The following is an 18,687-nucleotide window of genomic DNA, read 5'->3' as shown; positions in this document are numbered from 1 at the left end:
AAAGCAAAGATAATGATTTCTCATTTCTAGGGTTATAGTAAGACTTAAATTGGCAAACACTTATAAAGCACTCATTACCTATAGCTATTTTTTTCAAGGCTGCACATGCAGCATATGGAAGTTCCCAGGCTAGGGGTCGAATCAGAGCTGTTGTTGCTGGCCTAGGCCATAGCCACATCAACCTCAGATTTGAGCTGTGTCTGCATCATAGCTCATGGCAACGCAGTATCCTTAACCCACTGAGAGAGGCCAGGGATCGAACCGTGTCCTCATGGATACTAGTCAGATTCGTTTCCACTGAGCTAGAGGGGAACTCCTACAGCTATTTTTATAGAAAGCAAATTATTGTGATCTTAGAATCTTTTACAAAGTTTGAAGGAAAAATAACTAGATATCTGATTAATTCCTTCATTTGGTAATATTTGCTTAAAAAACATAAAAAGAAATGTTTCACTTAATTTTCCTGGATATTTTATTATTTATTTATTTATTTTTGCTTTTTAGGGCCACACCCATGTCACATGGAAGTTCCCAGGCTAAAGGCTGAATCGGAGCTGCAGCTACCGGCCTACCCCACAGCCAGGGACAACGCGGGATCCAAGCTGTGTCTGGGACCTACACCACAGCTCACGGCAAGGCCAGAACCTTAACCCACTAAGTGAGGCCAGGGATCGAACCCGCATCCTCGTGGATAATAGTTGGGTTCATAACCTGCTCAGCCACAAGGGGCACTCCTGGATATTTTAATAACTGAATCCAACAACTTCTGGGTGATTTCTGGTTGATTATACAGATATTAGTTGTTAGGTTGGCTAAATGATTGCTGTTTATTAACGAATTCATTAATTAAAAGAATGACATAAGGTTAAAGAAAATAGAGACTGCACATGAGAAATGACAGAATATTCATTTAATTTGTATCTTATGTTTAACGGACACAGTATCATAGATACACAGAAAAAAGGGCAATGACTTGAGAAACATTTTGTTTTAGTCATTCGTTTTTAAAAAATCTTTTATTCTGCTTTAAGAAATAATGGAACCAGTTGTTACAATACAGCAGTTTGAAATATTGCCAGTTAGTCTGTCACCATGGTAGCAGCATAAGTGGAAGATGTAAAATACAATATTCTACCAACCTAGAGGTGGACTTCTACATTTATACAAGGAGACATGTTTATCTAAAGAGATACCAGATCAATCCCCTTTATTCTTTTTTTTTTTCTTTTCTAGGACTGCACTTGTGGCATATGGAGTTTCCCAGGCTAGGGGTCTAATCAGAGCTGTAGCCTCCAGCCTATGCCACAGCCACAGCAACACGGGATCCAAACCGCGTCTGCGACCTACACCACAGCTCACAGCAACACCAGATCCTTAACCAACTGAGTGAGGCCAGGGATGGAAACCGCTACCTCATCTACCCTCTCCCTTGGCAATCACAAGTCTGTTCTCTATGTTCTATGAGTTTGCTTCCATTTCATAGATAAGTTCATTTGTATTATATTTAATACTCCCCATATAAATGACATCCTGTGGTATTTTTCTTTATCCTTCTATTTTGCTTAGTATATAATCTCTGGGTTGATCCACATAACTGCAAATGGCAGTATTTCATTTCTTTTATGGCTGAGTAATATTCCATCATTTTCTTTATCCATTCATCTTTTAATGGGCATTTAGGTTATTTCCATGTCTTGGCTCTTATAAAGAGTGCTGCCATGAACATGGGGATTCATGTATATTTTCAAATTACAGTTTTGTCTGGATGTATACCCAGGAGTGGTGCTGCAGGATCATACAGCAACTCTATCTTTAGTTTTTTAAGAAACCTCCATACTGTCCATAGTGGCTGCACCAATTTACATTCCCATATTGAGTTTATTTTTGTGTCTGGTCAGAGGGTGTGTTCTAACTTATTTGATTTACATGTGGCTGTCCAACTTTCTCAACACCACTTGCTGAAGAGACTGTCTTTTCCTCATTGCATATTCTTAACTCTTTTGTTGAAGATAAATTGACCGTAGGTGTTGGGGCTTATTTCTAGTCTCTCTATTCTGTACCATTGACCCATATATCTGTTTTTGTGTCAATACCTGGCTGTTTTGATTACTACAGTAATCAAAGTATCATCTGAAATCTGGAAGGGTTATTTTCTATTTTTCTTTTTGGGGGCTGCACCCAAGGCATGTGGAAATTCCTGGGCCAAGGAGCAAATCTGAGCTGCAGCTGCAACCTATGCCACAACTGCGGCAATGCCAGACACTTAATCCACTGTGCTGGGCCAGGGATCAAACCCTCACTGCTTCAGAGAAAAGAGCAGATTTTTAACCTGCTGCACCACAGCAGGGACTCCTGCATTTTCTATCTTTCAAATGCTGGAATTTCTTTAACATTTGTAATATGTAAAAATAATATATTTGTCCTTTTATTTCTTTTGGAATTCAAATATGAAGTGGGTCCTAATGAAAAACCTTGTTTCTTTTTCATACATTACCGTTGGGAGTGAAAATTAGTACAATTTTCATGGAGGGCAGTTTGGTCCCACTTGTAAACATTAAAAATGCTCATACTCTTTGACCCAATAATTTCAACTCCTAGGTTTTCAGTCTATAGATAATCTTGCATACATGCAACACAAAATATATACAAATGAAATACTTATTGCAATCTATTTGTAAAAGTAGAATATGGGAAACATTAGTTAAGTGCTCCTTGTTAACAGACTGATGAATTATGCTGTACTTATACTGTGGATTACTACGCAGATAGTAGCTGGAATGATGACTTTATATGTCAGATGTGGAACAATTCTCAAGAGTGAAAACTCAAGGAACAGAGTAGAGCTTATAGTATCTTACCTTTTGTGTGTAAGGACAGGAAGACAAGGGGTGAGGGGTTTATACATGTATGTTGGCAAATGCATGCACTATTGTTAGAAGAATCACCCCAAAACTGGGTACGACATTTGCCTTTGGAGAGGGAAGCTGGGCAGCTGAAGAAAAGGAGAGAGACTTGTTTTCACTGTATATGCTTTTGTATCTTTGTATCATGAGTATGTAAAGCTTTCTTTAGATATACACATACATATAGGTATACACACTTGCATAATTTTAAAAATTAAAAGGAATATAGCCTCATGTCCTGGAAGAAATACACGGCCTGACATTACCCTTCATGTCTTCTTTCCTCTTCCATTACTTGAAGAGGACTTAAGTTCATTTGTTAACAAAAACCATATGTTTCTGTCTTTACAACTATCTTGCATGATCGTTGCTAAGTACTTGGATCTCTTAACCTTAACATTTTAAAAGTGTTTGGTTTTTGAAACATACCAATGTAGTTGGGCCTCTGCAACATAAAGAGAAGTGGAGATTTGATAATTATAAAGATAGAAAAGAATCCCCTTTGGAGGCTAGAATTGTTTGTGGCCTAAACTGAGTAACTGCCAAATTGCTTCAATGTACTATTTACACAGTCTCAAAATGATATTTTAGCAGAGGCCGTAATTTAATCTCTGAAGATGGCTGAGTTAGCACCATATAAAATCTGTAAAATGTTATAAAATGTGCATCATATATGTAAACATATTTAGAACCAAATGGCAATATGTTTTAAAACGTACTTCAAAGACTTTTCTTAACTTTTTTTTTTTGCTTTTTTTAGGGTTGCACCTATGGCCTATGGAGGTTCCCAGGCTAGGGGTTAAATTGGAGCTGCAGCTGCTGGTCTACACCACAGCCACAGCAACTTGGGATCCAAGCCTCGTCTGCAACCTACACCACAGGTCACGGCAACGCCGGATCCTTAACCCACTAAGCAAGGCCAGGGATCAAACCCGCAACCTCATCGTTCCTAGTTGGATTCACTTCCACTGTGCCCCAAGGGCAACTCCGAAAACTTACTTCAAACTTTTAAAAGAAATTTTTAAACAATAAAATAATACATCTCTCAGGAAAAAATGTTCAAATTCCAATACAGGAAAAGAAAATGACAAAGATCTGATAAACTTTTGTAAAATATTATCTTGCTTAGAGGCAAAGACTGCCTCGAGTCCTATGTTTTGTGGTTATTTCATTGACTGTCAATGAGGAACAAGAAAAGTACTTTCCTTAAAAGAACTCTCAAGTACACTAGACAAACATTCACATCATCATATGCATTCTCACACCACAGGTACAAATGTATACAGATCAGATCAGTGCCAATTCACTAATGTTTTCTCTTCATCACCCCCAGGAATTTATATCTATTTCTCTTCTAAAGATGTTTAAATGACTGTACAATCATACAAATGAACTGGCACTCGATGACTGTCTAGAGTGACTGTAATAATACATACCTCCTGGTGAAGGATGTCTTTGTTTCCTGGATCTTGGAGTTGTACAACATATGGTCTGACAGATTTTAAGCTTCAAGTATCTATTTTTAGACATGGCGGTTCTTAACCCTTATCTTTTAATAAAAGAGAAAGTATTTGTTGAGCTGAGACTTGCTTTCACAATAGTACTTTAGCTAGAAAGCAAGTGGCTCTGTCAGTTTAGAAGGTTTGGTGAGATGAATAATTTAGTCTGTAGGAGTAATATGTCTAGAGAAGAAATTTAAGTAGGGGTTAGATAATGCAGGTAATTAATTAAATGATCTTAGGATATCTGATTCACAATGACTAATTTAAATATGTACTAAAAATACATAGGGATAAATCATGATTGTGATATTCTCAAGGGCAACAGAGAAAATACAATTCACTACCTAATAGATAAAAATTTGTTTTATGTGCTTAAAAACATTTGAGAATTTTCTGTCTCCTTTTGTCTTTTGCTAATGTTCACAGAGAATCACAGCGCCTGGTAGAAATAGAAAACAGACTCAAACTAAGGTTTATATTTAATGTCAGGAAAAGTGAACATATGTTAATTTTAGAGCACTTATCTTTAACTAGATAAATATTTCAATTTTAAAAGCATTTTTTTTTCTGAGAATAGTTCTCGACATTACAATAAGCATTGCTTCTTTAGGTTGTCATAGTGATTAACTAGGTACAAGGGGTGCTATCTTCTTGGTACTGGAAAAATAATATATAGTAGATTCTCCTGGGCTGAAGATAAGACTAATTCCTTCCATGTCATGGACGACTGGGCAGTCATCAATCTTACCCACAGAAACAGAGGTCATTAAAATCTGCCTTCATAGCCATCCCTCTCCTTTGTCAAACCTTAAGGACTCTCCCTATGATAGTGGAAGAACAGGCGACTTAGTTAGGGGAATGTCTAGCATGGTGCTAGGTATATTCATGTGGTCCTCAACTTACAGATGAGTTGGGTTCCATAACTTTGGTACCAGAGTAGAATTTTCATTTAAGATAATGTTATAGATGGTGCTAATGTTCTGAAGAGAATCCCTAAAATGAAGTGTTAACAAAAATAGTAAAACCCAAAACTGTTATAAGACAAGTATCAAAGCAGAAAATAACAAACTGACTAGAAAAAATTTATGTTGAATGCTGGTTTCTTTAGAGGAGAATAAAAAGAATATAGTCTCTTCTGGGAATTATCAGGAGCTTTTATTTTTTTTTATTATTATTTTTTTATTTTATTTTATTTTTTGTCTTTTGTCTTTTTGTTGTTGTTGTTGTTGTTGTTGTTGTTGCTATTTCTTGGGCCGCTCCCGCGGCATATGGAGGTTCCCAGGCTAGGGGTTGAATTGGAGCTGTAGCCACCGGCCTACGCCAGAGCCACAGCAACGTGGGATCCGAGCCGCGTCTACAACCTACACCACAGCTCACGGCAACGCCAGATCGTTAACCCACTGAGCAAGGGCAGGGACCGAACCTGCAACCTCATGGTTCCTAGTCGGATTCGTTAACCACTGCGCCACGACGGGAACTCCCAGGAGCTTTTATTAGCACTTTTATAAACTGTAGAGGTTGTTCTTCCTTTTTTACACTAAAATTTCACTTAAAAACATGTCACTTCTATTTTTTTTCAGGTTTAAATACACTGATACTAGTCTTATGCTTAGGCATGATCATAGTCATGGTTGGGGAGATAAAAATGAATCGAAGGAGAAGAGAAGATTCTAGAATTAACCAGGTTCAAGTTACAAGAGGAGGAGAAGAAAGGAAAGATTAAAGATGTTTCTGGGAAAGAGATTATTAAAAAGTATCCCTAACAGAGGTGTAAGTAGTGAAATAGAGAAGATCTGGCAGTTTGACATAGGCATGGCTGAGTGATGATGGATCAGAAAATTTCCTGTCCATACCTGTCACAAGTGACACTTTATTCAGGACAACTTGTTACAATGGTTTGAGCAGGAGATGGGGGGCAGAAGGCAGTGGGAAGGCATTAAACACCTGATGTTTTGCCTGCCCAGCAACTGTTTCCCCTTCTTTTATTCCCCACGTTCCTTTGGGGCAAGGGATTAACCACAAGAAAACAACAGCCTATAATTAATGGAACTGGGAGTCTAGGCCACAGTGGGATTAAGCTGAGCTGCTGAGCTGCTGTTAGCCTGAGGCTCCGCTAGGAACAGAACTGGTCCCAGAATCCAGAGTGAGGCTTTAACCAGCAGGTGAAAATTAAGCAGCTCCAGTTCCATAGTTACAGTAATTCTCAATTCTGGCTATACATTAGAATCATCCACTGAGGATTTAAAACCAAACCAAACCATCCAAACCAAACCCAAACCCGAAAGCCAGGTCAATGTCTCGGCTCCATGTCAAACCAATTAAATCAGAATCTCTAGGGGTGGAGAGCTGGGCTTCAGTACCTTTAAAAAGCTCCCTAGATGATGCTAACATGCAGTTAGGATTGAGAACAAACAGCAGGTTACAGAGGTGAAAAAGTTAAGTGTCCAGCTCATGTGTAAGGGTGAAGAGGGAAGTTCTACTTTGGAGTAGGCAATAATTGCTTAGTATCAAAGTGGGATTTGAGGGACCAAGGGAGAAGCAGGAGGATACCAGCTACTTAGCAGTTACAAGAGTTAGCAGTGCAGTGAGGCAGGCTGGATGGCAGTAAAGCGAGGCTGCCCATTCTTTGTTATTTTGCTTACAGGCAGCCCTAAATTATCTCCCCAGTGATTCTTTGACAAATAACACTCATCTCCCTCTCCCAATGTCTAGCCAAGGTCAGCAGTCATTTAAAATTCAGCAGCACTGGAGCTCTCCCTTTGGTGCAACGGGTGCATTGAGATTGGTGGCCTCTTGGGAGCACTGGAACGTGGGTTTGATCCATGGCCTGGCTCAGTTAGTTCAAGATCTGGCATTGTCATAGCAGCGGTTTAGGTCAAGACTTCAGTTTGGATCTGATCCCCGGCCTGGTAGCAGACACAAATGAAAAAAAAAAAAATTATCAGCACTTATTTGAGTGCTTAAGATTGGAGGAAGAAAGAGCCATTTTCATGGGATCCTAAATCTACCACCTCAGTACATGGAGAGCAAACCTCCCACTCAATAGAATCACGCAAGTTTAGGGCAAGAAGGGACCTTCAGTATCATCTGGTTCAACACTTGTCCTTTGGACGTGAATATCTCCATTTGCTTGTTGAAAGCAAGGAGTGTTTCATATTTTTCATTGTTTCTCTGGTGCCCACCTAGGGATGCATAAATATTAAAATACCAACACTTGAGTGAATTTTCATATGAGAAAGATGAGTTACAGAGTTAGTTCATTCATTCATTCATTCATTCACTTTATACCAGTAAAAAGAGAAAGCTTTAGACATCCATGAGAATGAATACATAGCATGGAGATTATAGTCAATAATATTATAATGCATATTTGAAATTTTCTAAAAGAGTAGACTGTAAGTATTCTCACCCAAAATAACTATGTGAGGCAAAGGATGTGCTAATTACTTTGTGATAATCATGTCACAATGTATAGGTATGTCAGATTATCATGTTGTACACCCTAAATATATACAACTTTGTCAATTACACCTCAATAAAACTGGAAAAAAAAAAGACTAGTGAACAATTGCAATATACTCATAATTCTCACTTCCATTTCAGATAATGTCTTCTATTATAATGGATATTTTGGTATTCCACAAACAAAAATAAATTTTTGCAGCTCGAAAAAGACATATAAGAAGCTAGAATATTTCTGATAATCTTAGAAAAACATGTAATTAAGTTTAACCAACATTTTGATATACTTACTTGGGAAGGCATTTATTGGGTGCTATAGAGGTTAGTAGAATTTAATTATTAAGAGCTCAGACTCTGGATTCAATAGCCTGGGTTTGATTTCTGGTTCTCACTTCCCAGCTTGTGATATGGGGCTATTTATTTAACCTCTTAATGTCTCCCTTTTCTTTTTTTTTTTTTTTTTTTTTGTTGCTAATGATATTTATTTATTTTGTCTTTTTGTCTTCTGTTGTTGTTGTTGTTGCTATCTCTTGGGCCGCTTCCGCGGCATATGGAGGTTCCCAGGCTAGGGGTTGAATCGGAGCTGTAGCCACCGGCCTACGCCAGAGCCACAGCAACGCGGGATCCGAGCCGCGTCTGCGACCTACACCACAGCTCACGGCAACGCCGGATCGTTAACCCACTGAGCAAGGGCAGGGACCGAACCCGCGACCTCATGGTTCCTAGTCGGATTCGTTAACCACTGCGCCACGACGGGAACTCCCTGTCTCCCTTTTCTTAACTATAAAGTAGGAATAATAAAACATGCCTTGCAGAGTTAATAGTACCTTATATATAATGATTATTCAATAAATGTTAACTATCATAAGCATGATAACATGGCATTATCCTCTTCTTTTTCTTCTTCTTCTTCTTCTTTTTTTTTTTTTTTTTTTTTGTCGTTTTAGGGCTGCACTTATGGCATGTGTAAGTTCCCAGGCTAGGGGTTGAATCAGAGCTGCGGCTGCCAGCCTACACAACAGCCACAGCAACACCAGATCCTTAACCCACTGAGCGAGGCCAGGGATTGAACCCGTGTCTCCTGGATACCAGTTGGGTTCGTTACTGCTAAGCCATGAAGGGAACTCCATTATCTTCTATTTTGACTCCCCCCACCTCGCCTCCTGATACTAAGAAGAGTGGAACCTGTTACTTGGATGGGATTTTATTTCACTGAACCTCAAGTAGATGTGGATATGCCAGTCTGAAGATGGGGCTGGAGCAAAGCTGAATTTGGGCAAAATAATGGGAAGAGGAGTATGAAATCCTGAGGACTATCCAGGAGGAAAAAAATGTGAGCTAGAGAGTTCAAAAGCAAGTCTGAAGGTTGTTTTTCTGTGTGGCGTGGTATGACAAAATCTGCAATGAAGTTCACTTTGTTCATTGATGTTTTCAGGTGATTATTACTTACTTTAGCAGAACTCAAAGTGGCTCTGGGTTCAGCAGGGAGCATGTACAGCTGGCAGAGCCAGAGGATGGGAGGGCAGTTGGCACCTGGTTTCCACAAAGGTGAATGAGACTCAGTCTATGCTCTCAAGGAATTGCTAACAGCAGAGGAGATCAGTGTGTATGCTCCAAATTTATTACAAAACAAGGTAAAATGAATTCAGTGTTACAATGATTGAACAAAGTGTTATACAAGTAGGAAGGGTTGATTCTGAGTGGAAAGGCTTCAGGGAGAGATGGTATCACCCTTCCTGGATTGAACCACTGTTATGGACTGAATATTTGTGTGCCCTCCAAACTTGTATGTCTAAATTCAAGCACCCAATGTGATGTTGTTAGGAGGTAGGGTCTTTGGGAGGTGATTAGGTTATAAGGTTAAAGCCCTCAGGAAGTGGATTAGATACCCTGAGAGAGTTCTCTTTTTCCTTTCTGCCATGTGAAGACATAGGGAGAAGAAAGCCTTCTACCAGGAAGGGTCCTCTGCAGACAGCAAATCTGCTGGCACCTTGATTTCGTACTCCTCAGCCTCAGGACTGTGAGAAATTTTTGTGTTTAACCCACCCAGTATTTGTTATAGCAGTCCTGCTGGACTAAGGCAGTGACTAACCAGTGGCAATGCAGATGAGCAAGCAAAGGATCAGAGGCAAAAGGAACGGCAAAGTCATGGCTGGGAAACAGACTACATGGTTTTAGAAAACAATGCCAATAACAACCTCCTGTCTCTAGGCCTTTTGCTATGTAAGACATCAGCTAAATACAATCCTGATAGAATGCTCTATAATATGTGTTAAATAAATAAATAATGTGTGAGAAGAGGATTGGAATGGAAGATCAAAGATAATTCAGATTCTGGCTCTCCAAATACAGTAATAGAGTGTTTTGTTCTGCTTTAAAAAAATTTTTTATCATTATTGTTATAATAATAACAACAATAATAATAAGGGAAACAAATGTTAAGAAGAAGAACAAAAAGAATCACAAAAATAATCTAAAAAATAACTGTGGTAGTTTGCTACTTGATATGGCTGTTCTTACAGCCTCTCTTCCAGATACCACCATGCAAGTTTCTTCTAGCTCCTGACTCTGCCTCTTGTCTCTCCAAGCCCTTTTCCCCGGCATATCAAAACATGTGTTTAGCCTAATGTTATCTGACTGAACAGCACTTCCAGGTGTAGTGTGATTCTCAGTTGGACAGAAATGTTTGTCAGGCCAAATTCTCCTTTTTCATTCTAGCAAGAACGACCCTTCTTTTCCTTTGAGGACTTGCATCTCCCCCACTTCATATGGTTTTCTTTTCCTTTGAGGACTTGCATCTCCCCTACACCAATCACACTACATCCTGGCATGCCTACTCTTGCCCTGAAAAAAATGGGGGTCAAATGACTCAAAGAAAGCCATTCAGAGTCCTTATTTTGGATTTTACCTTCAAGACTAAGAGGATATCTCTTTTCCCTGTGAGTTAAAAAGATACAATCTCAGAGATACTTGCACCCATATATCTTGTCCCATAAGCGCCTGAGAGAATGAGGCCTACATACAGAAAGAAGACAAGACAAGATGCAGAGAGAGCTGTGGACCTAATTTAATTTCTGGATATAGTCATGCTTGAGGAAATCTCTGCCTCTCTCATTCCTATGTCATAAGAGAATCACCCTCTGCTCCTCCCCACCTTTTTGCTTGAATTAGAGCTGTATTTCTGTCACTTAACAAGTGAAAGAATTCTGTGTAATACAGTAACTAGCAAAATTATTTGCTAGATAAGTCATTTTTTTTTTATTTTACCATTTTGGGCGTCAGTTTCATTATCTATGAGTAAGGGAGTTGGACAAGATAATATTCCTTCAAGCTCAGTTTCCGTTTTTCATACTTCTATAAAAACTATAGAATTTTTTTTTTCTCCTTTTCTAGGGCCGCTTCCCATGGCATATGACGGTTCCCAGGCTAGGGGTCTAATCGGAGCTGGAGCTACCGGCCTACGCCACAGCCACAGCAACCCAGGATCCGAGCCTCGTCTGCGACCCACACCACAGCTCACAGCAACGCTGAATCCCCAACCCACTGAGCAAGGCCGGAGATCGAACCTACAACCTCATGGTTCCTAGTCAGATTCGTTAACCACTGTGCCACGACAGGAACTCCAAAACTATAGATTTTGAGCTAAAATATGCTCACGTGAATCCTTGCCATAATTTTTTTTAAGGGCAAAAACCATCCATAAAGGAAAATTCTCATAACGCCAGGCTTAAACGTACTTTCCTTTCTTCAGATCAACCCTTAAGTAAGATCCTAAAAAAACCTTAAGAAATATCTTCTGGAGTTCTCACTGTGATGCAGTGAGATTGGATTCTTTGTATTAAGAATGCAAATAGAGTAGCTTGGGTTGCTGTGGAGGCACTTGGGTTTGATCCCCGGCCTAGTGTAGTAGGTTAAAAGATCCAGTGCTACTATAGCTGTGGTGTAGGTCACACCTGCAACTCCTATTCAGTCCTTGGCCTGAGAACTTACATATGCTGTGGGTGTCGCCATACAAAAAAAAAACAAAATAGAAATAGCTTCCAAAAATGTAATACAGTCTTTTAAAACTGGTAAGATTACTTCGTAATTTAGTATATGATGACAGTGGCATTTCAAAGCAGTGGGCAAAGAAAATATTATTCATTAAATGATATTGGAAATAATTGATAGCAATTTGAAAAAGAAACAACTGAATCTCTACCATGTTTTCTATTCCAAAATAAAATCCAGATAATTTAAAGGAAGAATAAGAAAAATAATAAAGTTCTGGAAGAAAGTATGGGCAACTGTTCTTTATAAACAAGAGATAGAAAAGGACTTTTTAAGTGTGAAAAAAGTATAAACTCAAAGTATAGGCCTGGGGTTAAGAGTACAGGTTCTGTAAATTACCACCTGGGTTGAAATCCTGTTTCCACATACATAATAGATTTATGAGCTTGAAAAAGTTTCTTAATCCATCTAAGCCTCAGCTTCCTTATCTGCCAAACTATGCCTCATAGGACTGATTAAGGAAAATAATTTTATGTATTAAGAATATTCTGGGGAGTTCCCCTTGTGGCTCAGCAGGTTATGAACCCAACTAGTATCCATGAGGATGTGGGTTCAATCCCTGGCCTTGCTCTGTGGGTTAAGGATCTGATGTTGCCATGAGCTGTGGTGTAGGTCACAGACAGGGCTCAGATCCTGAGTTGCTGTGGCTGTAGTGTAGGCTGACAGCTTCAGATCTGATTGGACCCCTAGCCTGGGAACTTCCATATGCTGCACGTACAGCCCTGAAAAAAAAATTCTGGAAAAATGTAAACCAAAAAGACATTAATAAAATGTGAATAGTGGTTATTTCTAGGTGATGGAATTATGGCTGAATTTTTGCCCCCTCTTTTCTAATATCTATAGAAAAATATTTTCTATTTTCGTGTTTTCTGTAGTGAATTAAAATATTATTTCTCAGAGTTCCTGCTGTGGCTCAGCAGTAATGAACCAGACCAGTATCCACGAGGACAGAGGTTCAATCCCTGGCTCTACTCAGTAGGTTAAGGATTTAGCATTGCTGTGAGTTATGGTGTAGGTTGCAGACATGGCCCAGATCCCAAGTTACTGAGGCTGTGGCGTAGGCTGGCAGCTGCAGCTCCAGTTTGACCCCAGCCTGGGAATTTCCATATGCCATGGATGTAGCCCTAAAAAAAAAAAAAATTTATTTCTCTCTGAGTGTCAGTATGTCAGCATAGCATTGCAATTATGATCATAGACTCTGGAGCTGGACCACTTAACATTCCAATCGCTCACTAGCTGTGTGAGCTTGGGCAAGTTACTTAGCCTCTACCTCAGTTTCCTCAACTATAAAATGGAGACAACAGTATTTCTTTTTCTTTTTTTTCCTTTTAATGGCTGCACCTGCAGCATATGGAAGTTCCCAGGGTAGGGGTCGAATTGGAGCTGCAGCTGCCAGCCTACACCACAGCCACAGCAACACAGGATCCGAGTTGCATCTGTGATCTATGCCACAGCTTGCAGCAGTGCTGGATCCTTAACCCACTGAACAAGGCCAGGTTCTTAACCCACTGAGTCACATTGGGAACTCTGAGACAATGTTATTTCTACCATAGAATTAAATGAATTAATATAGGTGATGTGATTAGATTAGTACCTAACAGATAGTATTATATGAATGTTTTCAAATATTATTATTTTTCTCTTTTAAGTCCTTTCTCTCAAAATTCCTATTCTTTGGATGTCTTTAAGTCAACAAACTAAGTTATAGATATATGTGAGTAGCTCATTACAGTTTAATGCAGCTTTGGGCAGACAATGGCCAGTGGCCAGGCAGCCCTTGAGCTAAGAACAGTTTTTACATTTTTAAAGAGTTGTAAAAAAGAGAGAGAGAGGAAAAAAAAGACTGCAACAGAGACAGTATGTGGCCCACAAAGCCTAAAATATTTACTATCTGGCCGTTTATAGAAGAAGTTTGCTGACTGTTGGCTTAATTTGTTTTCCTTTTCAAATATGTTTTTGATTTAAAATCACCATGCTATAAATATCAAGGAAGAAATCTCTAAAGATGAAATTTCAGGATATACTGTAAATAGGAAGGGAGATAATTTTGGAAAAGGAAGATTGTACTCTATCTTGTGAATGTTTGCTTCCCTGAGGTAACATAATATATTCTACCAATGATTCAGAATCATTTCATCATAATTGAAGGCATAATACTATAGGATCTAACACACCCAAAGGTACTTAAACTCACCAGACAGAGTAGAATCTCAAGCGATTATGGTGTTTCTCTTGGCCAACTCTGTCCTGCTGATGGTGGCAATCTAAGTGCTATGAGAATCCAGGATTATATCAGGTCTAGAATTAGCAAATATGCCAGGCTAAGTATCCAGTTCCTTGCCACAGACCCTTGTGGTAATAATCTTGAAGTAGGAAAGCTGACTCAGGAAGTCTTTCTAGACTCTGGTTAGGCACATTTCAGAGAAAGAAAGTTGCTGGTAGGAAACTCTTTAGAAATATAAGGTTATTTAAAAACAATTGTTTTAGAAAGGGGGGAAATTAAGATTGCTCTTTTATTTGTTTGCAAACAGAACAAATATAACAACCTGTGACTGAGTAACTTCACTACCTTACTCAGCCTTAAGCAATCTGTAGCCTTTCCATTTGTTTTCATGTAAACCAAATGGCCAGGAAGAGAATTCTGGGTAGAGATCTGATGTTCCTCTGAGGGCCCTCAAATGAGACTTGTGGGAAGTTGGCAGTTTGTCTAGGAGGTTGATGTGGCATGGGGGATCCCTTAGTCTACTGGGTCCAGGAGTCTGTGGGTGTATTTATTGGGTGGGGGATGGGAGAATGGAGGGCCACTTCCTTTCAAACCTTAATTGGGTCTTCTGAAATTCAAACATGAGTGGGATTGAAACATGAGGCTTGTGGTTTGCTAGAGGTCTATTTGCATGAAAAACTAAGGATGCTTCCTGGGCTGAACTGGTCAGGCAGGTACTTTTGGCACAGTAACAAACAAACAAACAAACAAACAACCTTAAAATAAAAGGGCAGAGGTGCTTCCAAATATAGATAGGTACTGGATTTGTATTTGACTTTCTGCCCATCCCCTGAGTGTCTAAGTCTAATTTTGAGGAAGGAGGGCTCTAGAGTCAGTGCTTTCTCTGAAACAGACTTTCAATTAAAAAAGGGGGCAGAGTGCCCTCTGTGGCACAGCTGGTTAAGGATCTGGTGTTCTCTCTGCAGCAGGGAAGGTTTGCTCCCCAACCTGGTACAGTGGGTTAAGGACCCAGGTTGCCCAGGAACTTCCATATGCCACAGGCCCAAAAAGAAAAAGGCAGGGGGAGCTTAGTCTCTCACCAAATAAGGTCATTTAAAAACCCATATAGGAGTTCCATTGTGGCTCAGTGGTAATGAACCTGACTAGTGTCCATGAATTCAAGGGTTCAATCCTTGTCCCCACTGGATGGGTTAAGGATCCAGTCTTGCCAGAGCTGTGGTATAGATTGCAGATTCAGCTCAGATCTGGTGTATTTGACCCCTGGCCTGGGAACTTCCATATGACACGGGTGCAGCCCTAAAAACAAAAACCAAAAAACCCATGTACCATCTAATGTCACAATGGTTTCAGAAAAAAAAAGAGAATTGTAATAGATATGTGACAATATAAATATGACTTAAAAACTGAGTTACTTTAGCCTTTATTAAAACCCCAGAAAGATGAAAAGTTTAGAACAGTTTTTAGGAGGAAAAATTCTCCTCTACCATGTTGCTACTACATCTCCTCTCTTTCCCTCTTTGTTCCTTCATCATTGCTTACTCCTTGCCTCTAGTCTTTTCACACACAACCCCCAGTGTTTCCAACCAACCTTCTCTTTCTTAATTACATCAGTGTGGTAGGGTCTTAGGTAAGGTATGGTCTTGGGAAGCATGCAGAGGAGCAGACAGCACTTAGGCTGAGAGCAAGACCAATCCTAGAAATGAACTCCAGGAGGGCAGGGCTTTGTTTTCCACTGTATCCTCCCATCCTGAAAAAAAGAGTGGGAGGGTATAGTGACAGTGAATAAAAGAAGGCAAGGTACATACAGGTTCCAGTCTAACACACCACCAATGACAACCAAGTAGTAGTCATTGCTCTTATTGGAGATAATGACAAAGTCGCACAAATCATTAATGATTAAACCTCTGCAGAAGTATGAGAAGGAAAAAATTTATCAATAATACACCACCATAATCTAATCATTATTATACTTTCGTTATTCTTGTCAGTATTTCATAGCATGCATTTAAAATATATTTGGAAAAATGTTTTTGGAATCAGAAAATTTTGGATAGGAAATATGGAACTTATTTTCAAAAGAACCAATCTCCTTTGCCTATAAGGCATCACAAAAAGCAAATAGTGAAGTTGCTTAAGTAAGTCTGAAATAACCTTTGATAGGAGTTCCTGCTGTGGCCCAGTGGGTCAAGGATCCAGCGCCTTCTCTGCGATAGCAGGGATATGCTGTGTAAATCACAGTAGACTACTTGTCAAGGAGGTATAAAACATGCATTCTCTTGCTGGCTCCTACTCTAAGGGTTTCAGTGTCTCATCTGTAGAAGGAGAATTGAAGCTCCATAATTCCAAAGCTCTTCTTAAGTCTGAAGTTTAATGATTCCTACAAAAGAGATTTTACTGTTTTACATTCTGATTGTAAGGCAGTTTTTAGATATAATATTTACATATTTATGTACATAAAGTTATACATTTACATACACTAGTAAATATTAACTGGAATATAGGAGATCCTTCCATGCAGAAATAGATTTTAAAAATTCACATAAAGAGACCATTTCTAACTTTTCAGAACTTTTTTTTGGCCGCACTCGTGGCACATGGAAGTTCTGGTGCCAGGGATTCAACCTGGGCCACAGCAGCGACCCAAGCCGTGCAGTGATAACAGTGGATCCTTAACCCTCTGAGCCACAAGGGAACTCCCAGGACTATTTGTCTTTTAACCTAGGAGAACTGTAGTAAATAGTTTCACTTAGCAGATGGCCATTATTAGCAATTTAAAGACCCAAAGATAAACCTTTACTCCTATAAACCAACAAAAGGGAAGGTTACTTCAAAAGAAAGTGGCAACAACAAACCAGCTGGGAGTCATCTAGTGAAGATAAAACATTAATTGGTTTGTTGGTGCAGAAATCGGATGAAGAAAATTCTACGAATTATGCTCCTACACAGAGGAGGGTAATGCAGTAAATTCTTCCTTGCAGTGGAATTCAGGATCAACTTCCTTTGTTCTTCCAAGGGCCAAACTAACACTTTCTCCAGAAAATAACTTGGCATCCTGAGTATTATTTCACTGACCTATGCATAAACCTTCTTTTGGGGCTAAGAGTGAGACTGACGGGACCTGGAAGTTTTTAGGCAAAACCTTCAGAGGTGACAAAACCGCACTGGCTGAGAAGAGATGAAGTTTCTGTTGAAACTTTGATTTAAATAGCTCAAATTTGTGGAATTCCCATTGTGGCTCAGTGGTTACCGAATCCGACTATTATCCAACTAATATCCATGAGGACTGGGGTTTGATTCCTGGCCTCACTCAGTGGGTTCAGGATCTGGCATTGCCACGAACCGTGGTGTAGGTCGTAGACGTGGTTCAGTTCCGCAGTGCGGTTCAGTTCCGTAGACTGGCAGCTACAGCTCCGCTCTGATTTGACCCCTACTCTGGTAACCTCCACATGCCGCGGGTGCGGCCCTAAAGAGACAAAAAAGATCAAAAAATAAAAAATAAATAGTCCAGATTTGTCACAATTTCAAAACAATCAGAAGTAATTCATGTTGCACGCACTTAAATCGAAGCACACTAGAGTCGCTTCCCAGCCTGAAAGCTGCAATTGAATTCTGATTAGAAGCCACACTTGAGGATTTCCAAGGCACTTCAACAAGGAAATTTGGGGCTGTTCACAGGCGTTTTCCTGTACCAAACACCGAGGTGTTCAATCGCATCATGTTAACCACATTAATAAACATAATTATCCTATCAGGGTGCAAAATTCCTGTATATAATAATGACTTTCCCATCGCTTGTCGCCTGCAAGCAATGGATCCCTGCAGCAACTCTCGGCCTAGGGCCGGGTCTAGAGAAATTTTATGGCCGCGCTCCGCCCTCCAAAATCCTCCCTTACCGCTCGGCTCCGGCGACCACCGCGGTCTCCTGCTGCCCCCTGCCGGGCTCCTCGCGTCAGGCTACGGAGGACAACCGCGCGGCCGCCGGAGGTGGGGGGGGGGGTTACTGAGCCACGTTGTGACGTCACCTCTGTGCGCGGCCCTTGGCCGGAAGTTATTCTTATTCATTTCCGCTTTTCGGTCACGCTCTAGACGCCAGAGGCGGAAGTAAAGCCATGTACAGCGCCTGTTTACCGTCGAGGTGGAGGTCGGTGACTCGCTGCCGCTGTGCCTTTTGTTTTTAGAACCAGGACTGAGTGACTGTTATGGATAGCAGAGTCCCATTTCTGTGCAGCCCCTTGCAGTTTCCTTGTGGGAGGAAGAGGGATGGAAGAACTCGTGGAATAGAACCCGTGGAAATACCATAGTTTTGAGTTAACGACTCACCTGGTGTTCGAACCTTGCTTTCGCTAGTTGTCAAGCTAGTAAGGGGGCTCGGCGCTTTTTCTGATTTTGTAGTTTTAGGAATGATGCCTACCATTTAAGTTGTGGGTTTAAGTAAGATAATGTGTGTGAAGCACTTAGTTCTGGTTTTACAAATTATGCTTGTGATTTTGGTACCTTTTCCCTTCACACTGGGGCTTGTACTTGCCATTTTCTTTTAAGTATCTCT

At 40.0% G+C, this 18,687-nt stretch overlaps 1 protein-coding gene and 1 long non-coding RNA gene across 10 annotated transcripts in view; one reads left to right on the top strand and one right to left on the bottom strand.

Moving 5' to 3' along the window:
• Nucleotides 1-6,255: 6,255 nt before the first annotated feature.
• On the bottom strand, nt 6,256-18,114 carry LOC102157861 (uncharacterized). 2 transcript variants are annotated; one of them, XR_305521.4, is made up of 3 exons: nt 18,035-18,114; nt 16,293-16,518; nt 6,256-7,311 (listed from the first exon to the last, which is right to left on the bottom strand). It is a non-coding gene; the product is annotated as an uncharacterized LOC102157861 (long non-coding RNA). The 2 variants fall into 2 exon arrangements; XR_014815774.1 differs by lacking the exon at nt 6,256-7,311 and adding an exon at nt 17,482-17,604 and having other exon boundaries at nt 16,395-16,518.
• A 100-nt stretch (nt 18,115-18,214) lies between these two features.
• Nucleotides 18,215-18,687, top strand: part of MTERF1 (mitochondrial transcription termination factor 1) — a 113,638-nt gene continuing 113,165 nt past the window's right edge. For all 8 annotated transcript variants that reach the window (XR_014815751.1, XM_084976990.1, XM_013979683.3 and 5 more), the window contains exon 1: nt 18,215-18,282. Coding sequence is in view for 3 of the 8 variants with exons in the window: in XM_084976990.1 (XP_084833116.1) it covers nt 18,251-18,282 (32 nt within the window). In the remaining 5 variants the exon portion in view is untranslated. The remainder of the gene's footprint in view (nt 18,283-18,687) is intronic.

This window comes from Sus scrofa, chromosome 9, assembly GCF_054392235.1.
Source record: "Sus scrofa isolate SSC_HxYL_T2T_F1_AM1 chromosome 9, Sscrofa_HxYL_maternal_Yorkshire_Landrace_v2.0, whole genome shotgun sequence".
Taxonomy (NCBI): domain Eukaryota; kingdom Metazoa; phylum Chordata; class Mammalia; order Artiodactyla; family Suidae; genus Sus; species Sus scrofa.
The sequence above is the reverse complement of the archived record's forward strand: the minus strand, read 5'-3'. Positions and strand labels throughout refer to the sequence as shown.